This window comes from Molossus molossus, unplaced genomic scaffold (assembly GCF_014108415.1).
Source record: "Molossus molossus isolate mMolMol1 unplaced genomic scaffold, mMolMol1.p scaffold_m16_p_13, whole genome shotgun sequence".
NCBI classification, from domain to species: domain Eukaryota; kingdom Metazoa; phylum Chordata; class Mammalia; order Chiroptera; family Molossidae; genus Molossus; species Molossus molossus.
Window position 1 is genome coordinate 48167120 of NW_023425348.1, and position 23161 is coordinate 48190280.

Genomic DNA, 23161 nt, shown 5'->3' on the forward strand with positions numbered 1-23161 from the left:
ACTCAGGTTCTAAGTCTTTAGAGTTAATATCTTTTTAAAAATATATATATTTTTTATTTTTCAGTTACAGTTGACATTCAATATTATATTAGTTTCAGGTATACAGCTTAGTGATTGGACATTTTATAATTTACTAACTGTATTTTATAAATCACTAACTGATCATCCTGATAAATCTAGTATCCACCTGACACTGTACAGTTATTAGAATATTATTGACTGTACTCCCAATGTTATACTTTACATTTCTGTGAGTGTTCTGTAACTACCAATTGTACTTCTTATTCCCTGCCCCCTTTTTATCCATCCCCTACCTCAATCTTGCAACTGTCAAAGTGTTTTTCATATCTGTATGCTTCTGTTTTGTTTGTTCATTTATTTTGTTTTTTAGATTCAGTTGGTGACGAATATGCATTTATTGCCATTTTATTGTTCATATTTAATCTTTTTTTCTCTTCTTCTTCTTAAAGAAGATCCTTTAACATTTTATGTATTAGTGGTTTGGTGGTAATAAACTACTTCAGCTTTTCCTTCTTTGGGAAGTTCTTTATCTCTTCTTTGATTGCTAGGTAATCTTGGTTGTATGTAGGTCCTTGCCTTACATCACTTTGAATATTTCTTCCCTGCAAAATTTCTGTTGAGAAATCAGCCTATAATCTTATGGGAGCTCCCTTTCAGGTAACTAATTGCTTTTCTCTTGCTGCTTTCAACATTCTTTGTCTTTAAACTTTGGCATTTTAATTATGATGTGTCTTAGTGTAGGCCTCTTTGGGTTCATCCTGTTTGAGACGTTTTGTTCTTCTTGGACTTGTATGTCTATTTCCTTCACTGGGTTAGGGACATTTTCTGTTATTTTTTCACATAGGTTTTCAATTCCTTGCTTTGAAATTCCTTGTTTTGATGTTGGTATGCTTGAAGTTTTTCCAGAGGCTCTTTATACAATTATTCTTCTTCTTCTTCTTCTTCTTCTTCTTCTTTCTTCTTCTTCTTCTTCTTCTTCTTCTTCTTCTTCTTCTTCTTCTTCTTCTTCTTCTTCTCCTCCTCCTCCTCCTCCTCCTCCTCCTCCTCCTCCTCCTTCTTCTTCTTCTTCTTCTTCTTCTTCTTCTTTTTTCTGGACTCTTTTTGTTTCCTTTTTTGCTATTCTAATTTGGGTATTTTTTTCTTTGTTATCTTCCAAATCTATGATTTGACCCTCTGCTTCATCTACTCTCCTGTTGATTTCCTATAATATATTCTTCATTTCAATTAATGTATTCTTCATTTCTCATTAGTTCTTTTTTATGTTTTCTAGTTCCATTTTTATGTTTCATATCTCTTTGTTGAAGTTCCCACTAAGTTCATCTACTCTTTCCCTAATTTCATTAAAAGTCCTTATAATCAGTGTTTTGAACTCTACATCTAGTAGATTGCTTGTTTCCATTTTGTTTAGTTCTTTTTTGGAGTTTTGTTCTATTCTTTTGTTTGGGACATATTTCTTTGTTTACTCATTTTGGCTGCCTCCCTGTGTTTGTTTCACAGGCAGGAGCTGCTATGTCTCCCAGGATTGGTGAAGTTGCCTTGTATAGTAGGTGTCCTGTAGAGTACAGTGACATAGTCTTTCTGATCACCCAACCTGGGTACTTCAGGTACACTCCCTGTGTTGACTGTGTACACCCTCCTGTTATAGTTGAGCCTTGACTCCTGTTGGCACATCAATGAGAGGAATTTAATCCCAGACTGACTGACTGCAAGGACCAGCTTCAACCACTATGGACAATCAGTGGCACAGGAGATTACTCCATGGAGCAAGGCTTACTTCAGTGGGGCTCCGGTGCCCACTGAGTCTGCCCCTTGAGTGTGTCACTTGTGGAGGTGGTTGGGTGGTGTTTCTATGTAAATACCTGTGGCACTTTAACAGTCATTTGAAGATATGCAAAAAGATGGGGGAAAAGTTGCATTGCTTGACAAGAACATCCCCAGATGAGTTTGAACAAGGTGAGATGCTGGCTTCTCATATTTGTCTATAAACAAGGTCATTTTTGTTTTCTTCTCAGTGCTATTTTTTGTTTTGTTTTTAATTATTTTTTTAATAACTCTACTGTTTAAAATGGCCCCAAGGAGAGCACTACAATGCAGTAAACTTCATATTTTTTATTTATTTATGGAGTGCACTGGAATAAAATAATACTTTTCTAGTGTTCCTAGGTGCACAAAGGTTGTAATGTGCTTAGTTCAAGGTCAATGCATCTAACTTATGGGACATCCAGATGAAGAGGAAATTCGTCTATCAGTATATAAAGCCATACTGGAATGTACTAAAGTAGCATCTGTCGTGTGTGGTAAAGGTATTAAAAAAGATAAAAAATGGGCTAAGTTTGTAGGCTCATGAGATGACAACTAATACAAAAAGTGGAGTAGCCAGCACTGTTGTGAGGTCAAAGATATTTACAGTTATGTCACTATCATCCAGAACTAGAAAAAGTCACATTCTTCTTGACTGTGCTCACTGGCTAGCACATTTCAAAAGTCATTATGGCATGAGAAATATTAAACTTACAGCTGAGGCAGGTTCAACTTATCAGGAGGCTGCAGAAGAATTTTTAAAATGTATGCTAAGTGTATAGGACAGGAATCTGTGGAAGAGCAGGTTTTCAACACTGATGAGACTGGCTTGTTTTGTAAGGATATTGGTGAATGAATATATATAATGTAAGTGGACTCCAAGTTCCTGACTTATAATCATTGAAAGACTGTGTAATTACTCATTTGTAAGAACCATGTCTTAAATGAGTTGTCTTTAAGAATAAACACACATAAAACAGGATTGTGTCTTTATTGATTGACAAAAAATGTGACAAGAGGCTACAGGAAGCTAATGCTACATTCCCCCCGGGAGCAGTGGTTCCATATTTTCCAATTCGTTGTTCGCAGTGACTTTATGGAACATCACTGAGAATAATGAGAATTCACTATGTGTTTGTGTGAATACATATATATGTGTATTTGAACACATATGCACAAACACACATGTCTAGGGGTGGGCTTGCTCTCTCTTGCCCCATGGGAAAACTCATGGATTGAGGGAATCTCTCTTGAGCAGAGCAGTGCCAGGTTGGAGGAGGGATGATGTGGATCAAGTAAAACTTTACTTCATATTGTTTCGATCTGTCTTCTCTCTTTCTGTGCTCCACCGAGGCCCTGTAACTTCTCATCTGGATTCTGGAACTCTCAAAAGGTATTTTCATACATTAGTGGTTGTTGACTTGGTGTTTCTATGAGGGGATAAGTACTACCTCCTATTCTGTCACCATACAACCCTAAACTTCACTGTTCTGCCTTCATTTCCTAAAAAGCCAGAGCTCCTCATGTCTGTCTCTTACTGAGTCAGAGCCAGATTAGACACAAGAGTCATCAGAGACCTTGTGTCCTTTACAAAATTGGCTCTAGGGGATTTTCCAGTGGAAACTCCTCCCAGGCAAAGAGAAGTGCCTTCATAAAGACTGAGCAGGGTTAGACAAGACAGACAGGATTCCTGGTGCTTGGTCTGGTGAGTCTTCCTATGTCCTTACTTCATAGTGATGGATGAAGGAAAGAAGAGGCATAGGAGATGAAGAGAAGACGCATAGGATAAATTTTGGGGAAAGAAGACTGAGGCTGAAACTTAGGAAAAGAATAAGATCATATTTAGGAAGGGCCATATAATACTAGTAAACATATTTGGATTTCAATCTAAATCCTTTTGTTGTACATTTTAGAAAAATCAATTTCCTGTATCTAAAGAATGATGGATAACTATTTTTGGAGTAGGTTCAAAATGTGTTAAAGGAATTACTTGTTTAAAACTAAGAACACATTTAGGGTTTTTATCTTTCTTATCTATATTTTATACCTGGACAATGCTTGTTATTTACTTTCCTTTCATTTACAGAGTGAATGAGTCTCAAAGTTGGTTTCAACACAATTAGTCTGATGGTGGAGCTCATGCTTTTAAGCACTGCAAAGTTCTGTGCTGAAATAAACCCAAGGAATGATGAGGGTTTGAATTAGCCTTAGTAGAGTGGAACAAATGTACTGATTTTAAAGATACCGAAGAAGTAGAATCAGTTATATTTTTTTAATGGTTGGGGAAGAGAGGAAGATGCTATTCAGATTTTTTGATCTAGTCAGTTCATTGAATAATAATGATGCAAGACAAACTACAAAAGTTTGCTTTTCTGTATATATATTTTAATTATTTCTACATCGGCTCTCTACTTAACCAACTACTAAAATCCTAAGGCAGAATATAATTATCTGAGTTGAGATATAATACCCTCATCAATTTATTTTTGACCGTAGAATATAATACCATCCTTCCTTCTAAGAACAACAATGAAAAAAAAACTCACAAAAATTAGAAAGGTAGCTTATTTTCTCCTTTAATGATTAGTCCTGCCCCTATTAACTGAAGTAATTTTTCTTATTTTTTGAGAACCTATTGCATGTAGATATAATGAAAAAAATAAAAACATCATTTTTCTAACTTTTGAGACTATTTGCCTACATTCCTGATCTTCGGAGATGTTATTTGGGAATATAAAACCTTATCTAATGTAAGAACTTGCCATTGGAATTTATACTGGTAGATAAATCACAGAAAACTGCTTGTGTAACTGAATCCTACATTCACCTCTATGTTGTCCATGTCATACATTTTTGCTGTGTTCACTTTTCCATTACAAGGCCAGAACATTCTAGTAGAAAGATTTTCTACATTTCACAAAGTATCTTACACAAATAACATGTATTGTTTTTAGATTCCCTTACTAATGTTTTATATTTACTCCTAGGAGTTCCCTGTTTCCTCATTCTTATTGTACTTTCCTTTTATTACTTGTCTATTTAGAACAAGATAGAAACTCTACTGGGCTTTGCTTCCCATATATGAATGTCTTCATAATACATTATTACTTTAATGAAACTGTGGTCATAATTAGCACAGATCCTCTGGAATCCTCCAGTGATGCAAAATGATTATAAGACACATTTTACTACAAAACAGTTACACATAATAAATGGTCAAATGCTTTGAAAACATGCCTCTAAAGAATATCATAAATAAAGTACATGAAATTATGTACGAACAGTTCAGGTAATGTTGAAAATGATCGATTCAGTTTGTTTAGAACATATATATATATATTTTATCTAGTCTCTTCACATATTTGCCATGTATCTTAATTGCTTCAGAATACAATAGCCTCAGATTCATAATGAAGATACTGATATCTTGTTATTCAGATAGACGTGAGCTTAAAAGAAGTTGTGTTTTGTAAATGTGTGTGAAGGAGGGTGGCTGTGTACATGACATGAGTGTGAGGCATGAATTATCTTTTCTTTATGACCATTCTATTTCCATTTCAATTTAAATATATTCTCTCTACTTTCTACTTTCTTTTAATAAATCTTTAAATATAAGTAGTTCAGGCATTTGGCAAGTCATTTAAACTATCTGAGGTTCAGATTCATATGTAAAAATAGGGTTCAGTATATTTTCTTATATGTGTTTATAAAGATTAGGTAATTTATAATGCTGTTTTCACTACATTTACTTATTTTGTAATAATAAGGAATAAATATTAACAAATGGGTTGATTTTAATCTTTTAGATTTATTTTTAGTATTTGACTACTTGTCTTAATGAATCTGGGTGTTCATCAACACTTACTACCCATCTTGTGTATTAACTTGAGTGTTACTATTAAACCAAATGGATGAGAAATAACTATTTATAGAGGCTGGCAGAACCCTTTGAATGTCAAAATTGAAAGAAAATTATGTTGGTGATGATGAGAGAAGTTAATTAATGAACTAGGCATTAAGGCAAAATCTTAGCATAATACCAATGATGTGACCATTGCAAATGAGATCATTCTTCTAACAGAGAAAAAGGTACCAACAAAGACAAATATATGATATAGAATGTTTTATTATAATCTGCCGCATAACTTCTTCTCATTGATAATTCACTTCTTCATATCACTTTTTATGTAGTATATTTCTAATTGTGTGAATTAATTAAGAAAGAGAATATTCAAAATTGTTTGTTGTTATTTTTTAGGTTTAAAACGTTGAAGATTCTACCTGGTGCCCTACAGACAGGCAAAAGCACATTTTCAAGGAACATGGACCTACACATTACCTATCAAGATGTCTCTTCCCAATGAGACCCAGTTTCACCCCTCCTCCTTCTTGTTGCTGGGGGTCCCAGGACTGGAAATGCTCCACATTTGGATTGGCTTTCCCTTTTGTGTTGTGTACATGATTGCACTCATAGGAAATGTCACTATTCTGTTTGTGATCCAGGCTGAGAGCAGCCTACACCAGCCTATGTTCTACTTCCTGGCCATGTTGGCTATCACTGACTTGGGTCTCTCCACAGCTACTATCCCTAAGATGCTTGGAATCTTCTGGTTTGGTCTCAGGGAGATCATCTTTGATGCCTGTCTTACTCAGATGTTTTTCATCCACAACTTCACTGGTATGGAGTCTGCAGTCCTCTTGGCAATGGCTTATGACCGTTACGTGGCCATCTGCAACCCACTCCGATACAGCACCATCCTCACCAACAAGACTGTTTCTGCGATTGGTCTTGGTGTGTTAGTGAGGTCATTTCTTTCTGTGATCCCATTTGTATTTCTCATTTTGCGATTGCCCTTCTGTGGGAATCATGTCATTCCTCATACCTACTGTGAGCACATGGGTCTTGCTCGTCTGTCTTGTGCCAGCATCAAGATCAATAATATTTATGGCTTATGTGCAATTGGTAATCTAGTGTTTGACATTATGGCCATTGCCCTTTCTTATGTCCAGATACTCCGTGCTGTTTTCCATCTCCCTTCCCAGGAAGCCCGCCTCAAGTCCCTCAGCACGTGTGGTTCTCATGTTTGTGTAATTCTTGCCTTCTATACACCAGCCCTCTTTTCCTTCATGACACATCGCTTTGGCCGAAATGTACCCCACTATATCCATATACTCCTGGCCAATCTCTATGTCATAGTGCCACCCATGCTCAACCCTGTCATATATGGAGTCAGAACTAAGCAGATCCATGACCATGTGAAGAAAATATTATTTAAAAAATAAGTAATTAAAAAGGCATGACACTCCCTGCCAGGTTTGGCTCAGCGGTTAGAGCATTAGCCTGCAGTCCTGAGAGACACGGGGTCAGTTCCCGATAAGGGCGCGTACCTCAGTTGTGCGTGTGGCAGCCACTTGATATGTTCCTTTCATGTCGATGTTTCTCTCTCTCTCTCTCTCTTCCTCTCTCTCCCTCCCACTCTATCTGAACAAAAAATGGAAAAATGTCCTCGGGTGAGGATAAAAAATAAAAAAAATTAAAAAAAGCATAACACCTAATATGTAAGCGATGAAACTTTTAAACACAGAATGCTGTGTTATATTATGTTAAGTAAATTTAAATGTGCTGACAAAAATATTTATTTATTTTGGCTCCCTTCCATAAGCATTTTAATGAGTTCGGAGAGTGGAAATCTAAGTTCTGTTATTCAATTTGTATGGCAATCGATGGCTCATCAGTCTTTATATATAATTTAAAGAAGAAAATGGTGTCAGTAAATAGAAAGTGGGATTTACAGCATGTGCCATATTTTTGTCCCTAGCTACCCTATATCATTCTTATGGATTTTGTTTATTGTTCCCACTCCCTTGTTACCTCCGAGCCCTCTGTGTCTGTTTTTCTAGCCTTTATTTGCATCCCCCCTTATCTCATTTTCCTTTTCTTTTGTTCTCTGTCTTCAGAAATCAGTCATTCTCATTTTGTTATGAGGACTATATTATGATATCCCATGTTTTCATCATAAATATTGTAAACATCCAAAATTATGTCAGAGTAAGTACTCATTTTGTATATGGAAAGGAAGTGAGAAACTGCAAAATGATCCATTATAAACTTTTGTGTAGAGTTTGTCACAGATCTGTCCATGCTTTCCTGGACCAAACTACGATGCAAACATAAATAACGGAACCACTTAGAGTTTAGAGGTTGCTTGCTTTTCTCTCTTTAGTCTTTTTCTAACTTGGTTTTAGACACATTTTGTAGTTTCCTTTGTCCTCCTTTCCTCACAGCATTTTGCCAGCTCAACAGAACTTGAGTTTAGTCATAGTTCTGTCTTTAATACATGTTTCAATGATCCTCCATTTCTTCACTTAATAATACAGTCATAGCTTTATTTCCAAGATAAAGCATGAGGGCATAATTATATAATGTTTCTAGAGTGTTACAGTATAGTGCCATGCATGCTGTTAATAGTAGGTACAAAATGATTGCTAGCCATTAGTATTATCATCATTATTACTTGTTTTACTCTTTATTCTTACCTTTGAAAACAGTGTTTTTATTAGATATTTTTGTAGGTTTTTCTTTTAATATCATCACCTTCATATATAATACTATGAAGCTGAAGTGATATAACTAAAGTACAATAAGTATCAAATATAATATAAAGATTATATATATAATATATGTACATTATATGTATACATGCAGAAGATATAAATGCACAACTAATTTGTCAAAATTTTATAAAAAAACATTGTGATTGTCTTGAAATTATGATTTAAAGAAAATTGCAAAAATGCTCACTTTTCTCTATGTTCATCATTAATTACATTTATATTATATATATGTGTGTGTTTAGTATTACCTCTTAGTCTTTAAAACAGAAATTTTTAATTTGGAAATAATTATTTACACACTTTATTCTTCTCTTTCTCCATTTGTAATACCAGGGAAGTTATCTCCACAATCTTTTGTCATCTGAGCTCGTAAACTCTTAATCTTAACCACATGTTCCTCTTCCTTGTTTTCCGTATCCTAATGTCTTGCTTCAAATATGTCATAACTCTCTCTCTTACATACCTTTATCACAAACCATTCCCAGTCTTCTAGACTAGCCGATTTTATTGCACAATTATCTCGTAGATATATTCCTTATTGTGTCTGATGCTATAGTCTTATTTAGTATTTCTAGTGACTAGAATATAATATTTGCAATTTTGCAGCTTTCTTCACACCAAACATCTCTTCCAAGTTTACTTTTGCTGTCACACTTAATGTGCTTCTTGGTTTTCATTTGCTAGAGGTATGTTTATTCCTTTTTTTGAAGCCTGCTTTACTGTATGTATGTATGTATGTATGTATGTATGTGTGTATTGTTGAAAGTATTACAGATGTCCTCCTTTTCTCCCCATTGACACCTCCTCCTCACTCCCACTCCCCGCCTGCCTTTCCCAACCTAATGTCTGTGTCCATTGGTTGATATACTCCTTTGCAATTCAAGTACACCTACTTTATAAGACTATTGCCTTTCTCTCCCTTGTAAATACTAAATACTAGTACCACACTGATTTTCTAGAATTTGTATTTGAATTTTTAAAATCTACTATTCAAATAAAATCTGACTTCTGAAAAATAAAAACATTAGTATACACAGGAGTGAATTTATGTCAGCAAACTCTTAAGAAATTTTCCTCACATATTTTTTAAATTTAATTTAATTTTAATTAAATTTATTGTGGCAACTTTGGTTAATAAAATTGTATAGGCTTCAAGTGTACAATTCTATGATACATTACATCCTTGAACACAGAAGATTACTCACTTTTCTTTCTTTAGTGTGAGCTTATGCTTAGCTCTCTTACTCACCACTTAATATTATAATAATTTGCAATGAATGTTGATCATCCTCTTTCCTCCTAGACCATAAGGAATTTGATATTACTTTATTTACCCATTCAGTGACTCACAATGTGACTAACACAGCTACTCAATATATGTCTGCTGAATTAATCAATCTAAGAAAGAATGAAAAAATGGATGTGCTTATTATGGTATAATACAAGAAAATTAACATTAAATCTATGTACTAGTATAAATTAACATTGCCAAAATAAAAGAAACAGGATATTATCTGCATCAAGAAGATGTGAGTAAATGATTTCATTCTAAAAATAATGAGTGTGAGAGAGTGCATATAATTGATTCTAGTCCAAATAATTGATTCGTGCAAATAGAATATAAGTTAGCAGATTGTTTGTGATAAGTAATTTTACCAATATATAATAATTATCTTAAAATGTTTACAATCATCACCTTGGTTTGGATGTTTCAGGTTGCAAATTTTAAAAATTCATGGTCTAAATGTGCTTCAACATTAATGAAATCTATTATTTTACATAACAGTAAGCCTAGTAGAATGGCAGGATTCAAAGCTGGCTCTTTTGTTGGCCTACAATGAAAATAAATAAAATCTCCTTGCTCATTCATTTTATAATTGTATTAATTTCCTTATGACATTACAATGAACTTTTAGCTCAAATAGACTTCACCTCATTGCACTGCCAATTCTCATTTGTTGGTCATTTCTATAATCATTTTTTAAAAACTGGAGTCTTAAGAAATACTGAAACTCCTAATCTTAAATATCATGACGCACTTCTATGCTTTCTTCCACCCTCTCTGTTCCCTGTCTCTCTACTATACTTAATTCCTTACACTCTCTAGTTCTTTTTCCTCCTCACCTTCTTTGTTCACTTATTGCAACATTTTTTTCTGAAACATTCATGCATGTACACATATACTCCTAAACATGTGCTTGCATTGCTCACTTGCAGGCTGGAGTGTGTATACACACTCACATATACACTCACACACACACACACATACAAATTATACATATACTGATATACACAAAATGTGGGGACACTACAAAATGGAAAATGTAGTTCTCTTATGAAAATTCTCCCAACATGGACAATTTCAAATCACCAATGGTGAACAACCAGATTCAAAATTCCTCAATCTTGAGAGCCCTTAACAACAGGCCTTCAAGAACCTTTATAATGTGGCAAACACTATTTCACTATTTACACTCTCTAATTTAGTAGCCAGATTCCCACTGACTACGCCTTTTCTCTTGCACAGTTAGGGCCATGGTCATTTAATCAATATGCACAAAATATGACAACATAAAATGCTTGCTCAATGAGAAAAGTAAAATGAAAATGGAATACAAAAATCTCAAATGTAATTAGCCTTTATCCTACATGACTCCACTTTTTTTGCTTTGAAATGACTTTTGGTCTAGTCAATAACATAGTATTTTTTCAACAAATATTTAATAAGAAATATTATTCAGTATATTGTGCAAGGTACTGTGGTACACACAGGGATGTATATGATGATTTCAGGATTTCTCTCCCTAGGTGAATCATACCAGCTCTACATTATATGTTGTGCCAAATGAAAATAATTAGCATTTGAATGTATTAGGGAAGGGAGAAAGGGAGGAGTAGGTGACTAAGAAACAGGGCACAGTCAAACTCTGTGGAAGGAAAAGTTGATCTCTCTAGGCATAGAATAATTGAGCACATTCTAGGAAAATAAAAAGAAAATATTACCAATGTTGCATTTCTATTTGGCTTGTTTCAGTGCACTTATCATGTGCATTCTCATGAGACTCCCTGAAATCTGGCAGATGTGCAGCTGTCAATTCCTCCTGACAGTCCTGTTACCTCGCATGCCTTTCGATTATTCCCATGTTTTCAATTCCCACTTATTCTTTGGTTTATTACTCACTTCATACCTTCTTATTTTTATCTACTGATTTATGTAGTTATAATTGTTGTTTTTTTTGTCCCCAAAGTTCTACATAAAATGCATTGTGTAAAAAATCTTAAGAACATAATTTGATGTGTCTATTTTCTGCTTTACAATAATTCAGTTAGATTAATCCATTTTGCATGTAAGGTAGTTCAGTTGTATTTGCTTGTTATTATTTGTTGTTTTATTTCTTCAGAAATAGTATTTTCTTTAATAAAGAAATTCAATTACTTTATATAGTCTACTGTTGTTTGATATTTGACTTTAATTTTTTCACTATACAAAATAAAATCATCATAAACATTTTTGTATATGTATTTTGGTGAACGTAATCACTATTTCCTTTGGATGATTACCTAAAAGTAATTGCTGGTCCACAGGGAATATTTAGAACTAATAGATATGTTCAGTTCACAAAGTGGTTAGTAGACGCTCCGTATCTTTATGAACACCTGAAATTAGCAGTCTTAATTTCAGATATACGGGATGGGTTGAAGGGTGTCATATGTTGTTTCAATTATCATTTTGCTGGTGAGTAACAGTGATAAAAAGTGTTTCTTATACTCACTGATATTCTCCTCCTTTAAAGTGCAGGTTAAGTTTCAGTTTTTTGGGTTTTTTTTTATTTATATTGAGTTGTTTTTCATTTCTTTATAGATCTGTAGTAATTTCTACCTACTCAATGAATTATTCATATAAGTGCTTTAACTGGTGTACGTAATGGGATTATCATCTCCCAGTCAGTGATACGCCTACTGCATCACCATCTTAATGGAATCTTTGGTAAGTGGTATTCCTGTGTTTATCTATAATTAAATAATATAATTTTACTTTTATTTTTTATTCATTATTTTGAAAAATACATTTAGCTCTTATTTTGTGATATTAGAAGAACACATCTTTCTTTGGCTTCCATAGATTTCATATCTTTAAATATACTTCATATTATTTTGTTATGTTAAACTAATTTTTATTACTTTGTATTTAAAACCATTGAGACTAGTACTGTATGGAAAAAAATGACATACTTTGTCCTTTTTGATAGCCATGATATGTTATTAATAGGTGATTTATGAATGTTAAGACATGAATGGGGAAGGAGAATACATCTATTAGTAATTAATGTTCTAAATCTGCGTTGCTTTAATATCTAACAAAATCAGGACACCAAATTCATGCAATAAGAATTCTGTTTATGTCCAATGAATATGTTTTGGTAATATTAGTTTTTTTATCTTTGACTTCCTATTAGTATATATGTGTATGGGGGTAGTCTGTTTCCGCAAAAAGTCCCTGTAAGTTGAAGATAATAAGGATCTTTCTCCAGAGACTTTGAGGTGTTGGTCCTAGTTCATATAGAACATTTGAGGGGGCTCTGTTTTCAGATATCACCCTAGAATCAGGATCTTAATTAAATACAGGTAGTATAACATTTTATTTCATTTATTACATATAGTAGAGCTCTCTAGCCCTAATCCTGCTGGAAGTGAATTTTCTATTAAATGTGTGATGGAGATGGGTAGCGATCAGAGACTCTTATCTAACAGTTAAGAAGTTGGCTACAACTAAACTTATTAACCTCATGTATTCTATCTCACTATTGTGGAAGGATTTCCTGACTAAAAGAGGTATTTTGTGGATCATGCAAAGACAACCTAACATTTTAAATTAACCATATATATATAGAAACATTAAAGTTGTGGAATAAATGAGGATCACTACTCCTGTCATTATAATAATTTTAAAATAAGGTTATCAGAGGCCCAGAGTTAAGTGCAGGTTTATAGAAGTAATTACAAAGATGGAAGCAGAGAACTAAAATGCCTGGAGATAGACATTATATACAGTATTGGTGTGTTTACTAGCTGGAAAATCTAATTTTTTAGTGTTATTAATAAAATACTACTCAAAATTTAGACTTTTCTTGCAAGTCAATTGGAGCTGAGATTAACCAACCGACCTACCACCCTCCTTTTCTGCTGCTTTGTTTTATGCTTCCTTCTCTCCCTTCTCCTTTTCCCCTCTTTTTCTTCCTCCATTCACTCTCTTCTTAGTCTCCTCTTACCCTTTCTTATTATTTTATAATCCTGCTTGTCTCTTCTTTTTTTCCTGGAAGAAAGAAAAAAAATGAAGGAATAAAGAAAGGAAAAAGGGGAGGGAGGGGAGGAGAAAGAGAGGAAGAGCATGTGTGCAGTGTGGTGGGTCAGGAGCATAAATTTTTTCAGCCTGATGTTGACTATTATCATTATCATTGGAAACATGTTTTTACCACTTTCAAATCTTCTCCTTCCAGTGAATCTTTTCATTGCTCCCCTTAAAATTCCTCCCAGACACATGTACAAAGAAGGGTAGAATTGTTGGATAGCCTGAGATATTCTTTGGAATTTGGCAGCCAGTAGACACTGGAAATTCTTAATGTAATTCCCATCTGAGTACTAGCAGTAAAGAGATGCATTTCTCTCTTGGAGGTTATTTCTATCTGTAGCGTTTCCCTGTTTTGTGTAGTTATTTTCATATTTGAGGTACAGTGCAGTGTGTCTGTCTTTTTGCAACTCTTTTTCTGTCTGTAGGGTATATGTGTAAATGTGGAAGGATGAATTAATAAAGCATGGATTAAATCTGATTTTCTAAATATATATCATTGAGAAAGATGATACTGAACAAAAAGTTTAAGAAATCCTGCTGGATTTTCTATCATCCTACATGTCTACGTATACCTATGTTCTTATATGTATTGTCATGTTCCATGGGCAGGTGTCTGTATGGGCAGTTCTGTGATTTTGTGCTGATGTGTTTAAGTAAAGTATACTTTGTCTTCAAAAAAAGACTGAGTTCTCAATATAAACATAAACTCTTGACATGTTTGAAATTCATTCCAAGTTTCATGTGGGGTTTCAATAAATGAGTATAAAGTATCCTTGTCCAATATCTCAGAGTGAGATCTACCATAATGTTTTCTAATAAGAAAAACACAGGTAAAAATTATACCTGGGAGAAGTTTTTGAGCTCTGCATTTATAACTCTTATTTTTCTTTCTAGGGGCAGTCAACTACATCTCTTCTTATCGATGGCAAGATGTTCCACACCAACACTACCACATTCCACCCAGACACCTTTTTCTTACAGGCATCCCGGGACTTGAGGATTCCCATGGCTGGATATCCCTGCCCTTTTGCTCCATGTACTTAGTGGCTCTGCTGGGCAATGCTACAATTTTGCTGATCATCTGGTCTGACCGTACACTGAGGGATCCCATGTTTTACTTTCTAGCCATTTTATCAGCTATAGATCTGGCCCTCTCCACAACCTCAGTGCCCCAAATGCTGGGTATCTTTTGGCTTGATGCACATGAAATTGGTTTTGAAGCCTGTGTGGCCCAGATGTTTCTGATACACACCTTCACAGGAATGGTGTCATCTGTTCTACCGGCAATGGCTTTTGACCGCTATGTGGCGATCCACCATCCATTCCACTATAAAACTATCCTGACACCCCAAGTGCTAGAAAGCATTGGTGTGGGCATTATAATGTGTCCAGTTTTGCTCATGTTGCCCATTCTTTATCTAACCCATCGTCTGCCTTTTTGTGAAGCTCGAATTATTGCCCATTCCTTCTGTGAACACATGGGTATTGCCAGTTGGCCTGTGCCAGCATTCGAATCCATGACATCTATGGGCTCTTTGTGGCTTTTTTCCTTATTTTGGATGTGGCACTGGTTGGGGTCTCTTATGCTTACATCCTCCATGCAGTTTTCTGCCCCTCATCTCAAGATGCTTGTCACAGGTCAAGATGGTGGCATAGGTAAATGCGGTATTGCGTCCTCCCACAACCACATCAAAGTTACAACTAAACTACATAACAACCATCATTCAAAACCGCCTGAAATCAAGCTGAATGGAAGTCGTACAACTACGGAACTAAGAAAAAAAAAAAGCAGCTACATCCAGACCGGTAGGAGGGGCGGTGGCGCGAGGGGGGGCGGCGGTGCAGCGGCGGCGGAGTGCGCAGCGGCGAGACGGGCTGGTCCCACACCCAAGCGTGGTGGATAAAAATCAGGAGGATCCCGCGGCTGGGAAGGTCCTTCCTGAGGACTGAGGGGTCCCTGTCCCACACCAGGTGTCCCGTTCAGGGTTCCAGTGCCAGGAAGAGAATCCCCATAACTTCTGGCTGTTTGGCACTGGAGCGAGAGCTGGAGAGGGGGCTTCCTCGGGGACAAACGTGCTGTCAGAGGCCTTTGTTCCTTTGGTGAGCCCTTCCCGGGGGCCGCAGACAGAAGCCATATCTGGGACTCCAGCAACCTGGCTCACACTGGTAGCCCCGCCCTGCTGACTCCCTGAGGCCCCACCCCGCCCCACACAACTTTCAAGCTGTTGCCACTTGCTTAACCATAGGATTGGCCTGTCTTGGATCCTGCTTCAGGTTTTTCCTAAATTCTTTCAAACGAGCAGCACCGGGTCTCAGAGAGCCCCATACCTCTCATTAAGTAATACACAGAAACAAACACAGAGAGGCAGCCAAAATGAGGATACAAAGAAACAGGTCCCAAATGAAAGAACAGAACAAAACCCCAATAAAAGAACTAAGCGAAAGGGAGATAAGCAACCTAACAGATACTGAGTTCAAAATACTGCTTATAAGGATGCTCAATGAACTTAGTGAGAACCTCAGTGAACTTAGGGAGGGCATCAAGAGCATAAAAAAGTACCAGTTAGAAATCATGGATACACAGTTAGAATTAAAGGAGGCATTAACTGAAATAAAGAATAATTTACACAGCTTCAATAATAGAGTATGTAGATCCAAGGAGCAAACCATCGATTTGGAATATAAGGAAGCAAAAAATCCCCAATCAGAAGAGCAAAAAGAAAAAAGAATCCAAAAAAATGAGGATAGAGTAAGGAGCCTCTGGGATAACTTCAAGCGTGCCAACATTCGCATCTTGGGGGTGCCCGAAGGAGAAGAGAGAGAACAAGAAATCGAAAACCTGTTTGAAACAATAATGGCAGAAAACTTTCCTAACTTGGTGAAGGAAACAGACATACAAGTCCAGGAAGCACAGAGAGTCCCAAACAAGATGAACCCCAAGAGACCCACACCAAGACACATCATCATCAAAATGCCAAAGGTTCAACACAAAGAGAGAATATTAAAAGCAGCAAGAGAAAGGCAGCTAGTTACCTACAAGGGAGTACCCATTAGGCTGTCAGCTGATTTCTCAAAAGAAACTTTGCAGGCCAGAAGGGAGTGGCAAGAAATATTCAGAGTGATGAAAACCAAGAACCTACAACCAAAATTACTCTATCCTGCAAAGCTGTCATTTAGAATCGATGGACATACAAAAACTTTCCCAGACAAGAAAAAGTTAAAGGAGTTCATCACCACCAAACCGTTATTATATGAAATGATGAAGGGTCTTTTTGAAGAAAAAGATAAAATGTATGAACAAACAAAATGGCAATGAATACATATCTATCAACAATGGAATCTACAAACAAAATGAACAGGAAGAACAGAAACATTCTCATAGATACAGAGAACATTTTGTTGGTTGCCAGTTGGGAAGGGGGTTGGGGGAATGGGTGAAAAAGGTGAAGGGATTAAGAAGCACAAACTCATTGCTAGGCTGACAAACCTCAAAGGGAAAGGGATTGGGGGGTGGGAAGAAATAAACCAAAGAACTTATATGCATAACCAATGGACACAGACAATAGTGTGGGAAAAGGTGGGAGGGGGGCGGGAGGGGGGAGGAGGGGGTCAATGGGGGAAAAATGTGGAACATCTGTAATACATTTTACATCCAACAATAAAGATTTGGAAAAAAATAAAATAAAAATTAAATAAATAAAATATAATAAAATAACAAAATTAAAATAAAATAATAAAAAATAAAATAAAGATGCTTGTCACAAAGTCCTGAGCACATGTGGGTCACATATTGGGGTCCTCTGTGTCTTCTATACACCTTATCTTTTTTCCTTCCTTACCCACAGATTTGGCAAAGACATTCCCCATTATGTCCACATACTTGTTGCCAATCTCTATGTCATTATGCCACCTGCTCTCAATCCTATTATCTATGTTGTGAGGACAAAGCCGATTCGTGAGCATATGATAAGAGTTTTCACCTCAAAGTAGGGTCAATTGTTTTCTTAGTTCTTGAGGGTGTGGATATAGCTGAAAAAAGTTATTTTTGACTTACTTTACATTGATTATATTTTTAAATGTTTCTCATGTCAATATATCTTGCAGATCCTTCTTGTCTTAAATCCCAATGTTTCCTCTTTCATTTGTGCTGAGTGTTTATTCTTCTAATGTAGAAATCCATTACAGTAGGAGAAAACACCCCACTGGAGTCCCTTTAATTTTTTATTGGTTGATTTTAGAAATCTGGAGGAAGGGAGAGAGGGGTAGGAGAGAGAGAGGGAGAGAGAAACATAAATCTGTTGTTCCACCCATTTACATATTCAGTGGTTGCTTCTTGTGCACGATGGAACCTGCAACCTTGGCACATCAGAATGGTGCTGTCATCCACTGGGCTACCTCGCTAGGGTGAAACCCTTTCATTTTTAATCATGGAGTTTCAGAGAACCTCTATGTTTCTGTATTTGAAAATAGAATATTATTCTAGATGAGCGTAATTAATTTATGTCAATTGCCTTCTTTTCTCTGAAAAAAGAACTAAATTCAAATGAAAATAAGAAAGATGTTGGTAGATTTCTCAGTTATAAACTTAAATGTATCTAATTTCTCTGAGGACATCAGTAGGTTATTTTATGACATTTTAAACCATGTCTTCAGTCCTTCTTGTGAGCACCTTTTCTTTACTCTTCATAAAAAACCTCTAGGCTGAAGAAACATGAAGTGAAAAACCTGAAAACATAAGTGTTAAAGAATGAAAATTTTGTTTGTAAGAGAAGCTTGAATGTATAGAATTTTAACAGTGGGATTTCAAGTCATGTTTAATAAGTTGTTTTTCCCCATGAGTGTTTGTGTGTGCGTTAAATGTATTTAGGATAACTTCTATCTATATGGGCCACTTCTCTCTTTCCAAAGGCCTCTTTATTTGTGGAATGCATTCATCCTTTGAAACTTGATGCTTTGCAAAAGCAGATAAATCTCAAACAACTTCAGGTAGAAAATAAGCTTTCAAAGTCAGCTACTTTAAGAAGGATTTGGTGGATATTCTTTCAAGTAATGTGTGTAATCTTTAAAGGACATATCTTTACCATATAAATCAAACATGTCTTTTTATTATTCTTTCTAAATTTTCTATCGGAAGAATTGATATGCACATAAAAATAATAAGACACAAAAACATCTGCTCAGAAGGCTAGAAACTAATGTTTTGATGGCAAGTTCACCATCTGATGGTAGAAAAATGAATGTACAAATTTTGAAACAGACTAAATGAGGCAGAACACATATCTGCAGATTTTGGGATTATGAAAGATTATTTTTCAGCAAGGAACATGGACTAGATAGAGACTTTAGTAAAAAGTTTCTGAAGGTCACACAAGAAATATCTAAATATGATAATCTGAAGAATTTATTTCCTGTGAATACCTTAAGCACATTAAAGGCTCTTTTCTCTCAGAGATAAGAAGGTGCACATAATAAATTGTTGGTGGCCTCCTTGTTCAAAAGTGCATCCAGAGACCGAAAAATGGCGGTGGAGTGAACGGAGCTACACAGACCGTCTCCCAGAACCAAATTGGAATTACAACTATAACACAGACAAATCGACGGGAAAAAGCAACAGAAAAGCAGCTTGCGAGGACCATACAACAAGGGACACTGACTCGATCCCGGTAGGCTTGCGAAGGCGCGAGATGGGGCTGGGAGCCCACGGTTGGAAGCTCGGCAGCGGCCTTAGCTGGGAGCAGCGCCCGCACGTTACACTCCCAGGCGGCCCCACAGCGCAGAGCCGGGACAGAGGCTGAAACAGCCACAGCCACTCACCTTGGGCTCCGGCAGAGGGAGGGCAGACTGGACTGGAACTGTGTGGAGACACTCGGGGTTTGGAGGGCGCTCAGAGCTTTGGCTGAGTTGTTGCCACCCAGGACGGTGGCCACATTGCTCCTTCCCAGGGCTCTGAGAGAGGCAGCAGCCCCTCCCTCGGAGATCCAACCCCACCCTGTGGGCCATTGAAGTGCTAATTGAGGCTCACTGACAACCAGCATCTGCCCCACCCTCGTGAAAGCCCCTTGGCTGAGCACCAGAGGGAGTTTTTCAATCAACTGACAACCCAAAACTCATCAAGTAACCTAGACTGCTAGCCTCCGGGCAAAAAGCTAGAGGATAACAGTACGTTTCCTGGGCTGGCAACTTTAACCAGGAAAGTAAGACTTGACAGTGGTGTTCAACGTGGGTCCTCCCTCGCTCATCTAAACACAGGAGAGGGAGCCACAAACAGCAGAACAACAACACCCACAGGGAGAACTTGACAGGCTCCAAAGCCCACAGTGATAGCCAAAATGGTGAAACACAGAAACAGAAGCCAAATGAAAGAGCAAGAGACCTCCACTGAAGATGAGATCAATGTGGAGCAATTAGGCATGTTAACAGAGCTAGAATTCAGAGCCATGATCTTGAGGAAGCTGAACAGCATGAGTAAGGACATAGAGACACTGAAAATAAGCCAATTGGGAATTAAAAACCAACAAGAAGAGATAAAAAAATGACATATCAGAAATGAAAAACACATTGGAAGGTTTAAAAAGGAGAGTAGAGGAAGCTGAGGACTGGATCAGTGAATTAGAAGACAGGGTAGAAAAAATCAACCAATCAGAAAATCAAAAGGAAAAAACGATTAAAAAACAGGAAGCCCTGGCCGGTTTGGCTCAGCGGTTAGAGCATCGGCCTGCGGTCCCGAGAGACCCGGGTTCGGTTCCTGCTAAGGGCATGTACCTTGGTTGCAGTTTGTCCCGGCCCTGGTTGGTCGTGCGGGTGGCAGCCACTCGATGTGTCCCTTTCACATCGATGTTTCTCTCTCTCTTCCTCTCTGCCCCTCCCACTCTACCTGAACAAAAAAAAAACAAAAACAGGAAGACAGCTTACGAGAACTATGGGACAACTGGAAACGTAATAATATTCGCATCATAGGAGTCCCCGAAGAAGAAGAAAATGAGCAAGGGATAGAGAATATATTCAAAAAAATAGTGAGAGAAAACTTCCCTAATTTGATGAAGGAAGAAGCCATTCAAGTTCAAGAAGCAAAGAGAGTCCCAAGTAAGAAGAACCCAAACAGGCCCACACCAAGACACATAGTAATTAAAATGCCACAAATTAAAGACAAAGAGAGAATCCTAAAAGCAGCAAGAGAGAAGCAACAGGTTACCTACAAAGGAAACCCCATAAGGCTCTCAGCTGACTTCTCATAAGAAACACTACAGGCGAGAAGGGAATGGCATGAAGGAATCAAAGTCATGAAAAACAAGAATCTGAATCCAAGACTACTCTACCCAGCAGGCTATCATTCAAAATAGAAGATCAAATAAAGAGCTTCCCAGACAAAAAAAGTCTAAGGGAATACATTAGCACCAAACCAGCACTGCAAGAAATGTTAAAAGGACTGATGTATTTAGCAGTAGAAATGGGAAGAAAAATAGAACCACACTAAAGAAAAATGGCAATAAATAAGTACATATCAATAATCACTTTAAAAGTAAATGGACTGAATGCTCCCATAAAAAGACACAGAGTAGCTGGTTGGATAAGAAAGCATGACTCATCTATATGTTGCTTACAAGAGACCCACCTCTCAACAAAAGACTCACATAGGTTGAAAGTGAAGGGATGGAAAAAAATTTCCCAAGCAAATGGAAAGCAAAAAAAAGCTGGGGTAGCAATTCTCATATCTGATAAAATAGATTTCAAAATGAAGACCATAACTAGAGACAAAGAAGGCCACTATATAATATTGAAAGGATCTATCCAACAGGAAGATATAACCTTGATAAACATATATGCACCCAATATAGGAGCACCAAAATATATTAAACATCTTCTGGAGGACTTCCAAGGAGAAATCGACAACAATACAATCATAGCAGGGGACTTCAATACCCCATTGACAGCACTGGATAGATCCTCTGGCAAAAAATTAGCAAGGAAACAGAGACTCTAAATGAAGCACTAGACCAAATGGATTTAATAGATATCTACAGAGAATTACACCACAAAACTACAGAATACACATTCTTCTCAAGTGCACATGGGACATTCTCAAAGATAGACCACATGATAGGACACAAACTAAATCTCTACAAGTTCAAGAAGATTGAAATCATATCAAGCATCTTCTCAGATCACAATGGCATGAAACTAGAAATCAATTGCAACAAGAACATGCAAAGACATTTCAACACATGGAGGCTAAATAGCATGTTATTAAACAATGAATGGGTCACCGAGGAGATCAAGGAAGAAATTAAAAACTTCCTGGAAACCAATGAAAACGAACACACAACAACACAAAATCTATGGCATGCAGCGAAAGCAGTTCTGAGAGGGAAGTTCATAGCACTACAGGCCTACCTCAAAAAACACGAAAAATTTCTAATTGACTGTCTAACCTCACAACTTAAAGAATTAGAAAGCAAACAAAAAGAAAACCCCAGAGCAAGTAGAAGGAAGGAAATAGTAAATATCAGAGCAGAAATAAATGACATAGAGACCAAAAAAACAATCAAAAGATCAATGAAACAAAGAGCTGGTTTTTCGAAAAGATAAACAAGATTGATGGACCCTTATCTAGACTCACCAAGAAACAAAGAGAGAGAACCCAAATACACAAAATCAGAAATGAAAGAGGAGAAGTAACGACTAACACCACAGAAATACAAAAGATCGTTAACAACTACTACGAACAACTATATGGCAACAAATTCGACAATCTAAGCGAAATGGACAAATTTCTAGAAACACACAGTCTCCCAAAACTATTCCCGGAAGAGATAGAAAACTTGAACAGACCAATAACAACTAAGGAAATTGAAGAGGTAATCAAGACTCTCCCAGCAAACAAAAGCCCAGGCCCAGATGGCTTCACGGGGGAGTTTTACCGAACATTCAAAAAAGAACTAACACCCATTCTCCACAAACTCTTTCAAAAGATTCAAGAAGAAGGAAGACTTCCAAACACATTCTATGAAGCCACCATAATTCTAATTCCAAAACCAGAAAAAGACAGTACAAAGAAAGAAAACTACAGGCCAATATCCCTGATGAACATAGACGCCAAAATCCTGAACAAAATATTAGCTAATCGGATCCATAAATACATCAAAAAAATTATTCACCATGACCAAGTGGGATTCATTCCAGGGATGCAAGGCTGGTACAATACTCGCAAATCAATAAACGTGATACACCACATAAACAAAATGAAGAATAAAAACCACATGATCATATCAATAGATGCTGAAAAGGCATTCGACAAAATCCAGCATCCATTTCTGATAAAAACGCTCAGCAATGTAGGAATAGAGGGATCATATCTCGACATAATAAAGGCCATAT

General features: G+C 36.7%; 1 protein-coding gene and 1 pseudogene across 1 annotated transcript; both read left to right on the forward strand.

The window, feature by feature from the left end:
* The first annotated feature begins 6162 nt into the window (after nt 1–6162).
* Nucleotides 6163–7104, forward strand: LOC118628050 (olfactory receptor 52E2-like). Its single transcript, XM_036258739.1, has one exon. The coding sequence runs from the start codon at nt 6169–6171 to the stop codon at nt 7102–7104; it is 936 nt and encodes a 311-aa protein (XP_036114632.1). The 5' UTR covers nt 6163–6168.
* Nucleotides 7105–14716: 7612 nt separating this feature from the next.
* LOC118628944 lies at nt 14717–17776 on the forward strand (annotated as a pseudogene).
* Nucleotides 17777–23161: the final 5385 nt, after the last annotated feature.

What these genes read in the sequence shown, in the direction of transcription:
- LOC118628050 (XM_036258739.1), top strand. Translation starts at nt 6,169, where the DNA reads ATGTCTCTTCCCAATGAGACCCAGTTTCACCCCTCCTCCTTCTTGTTG.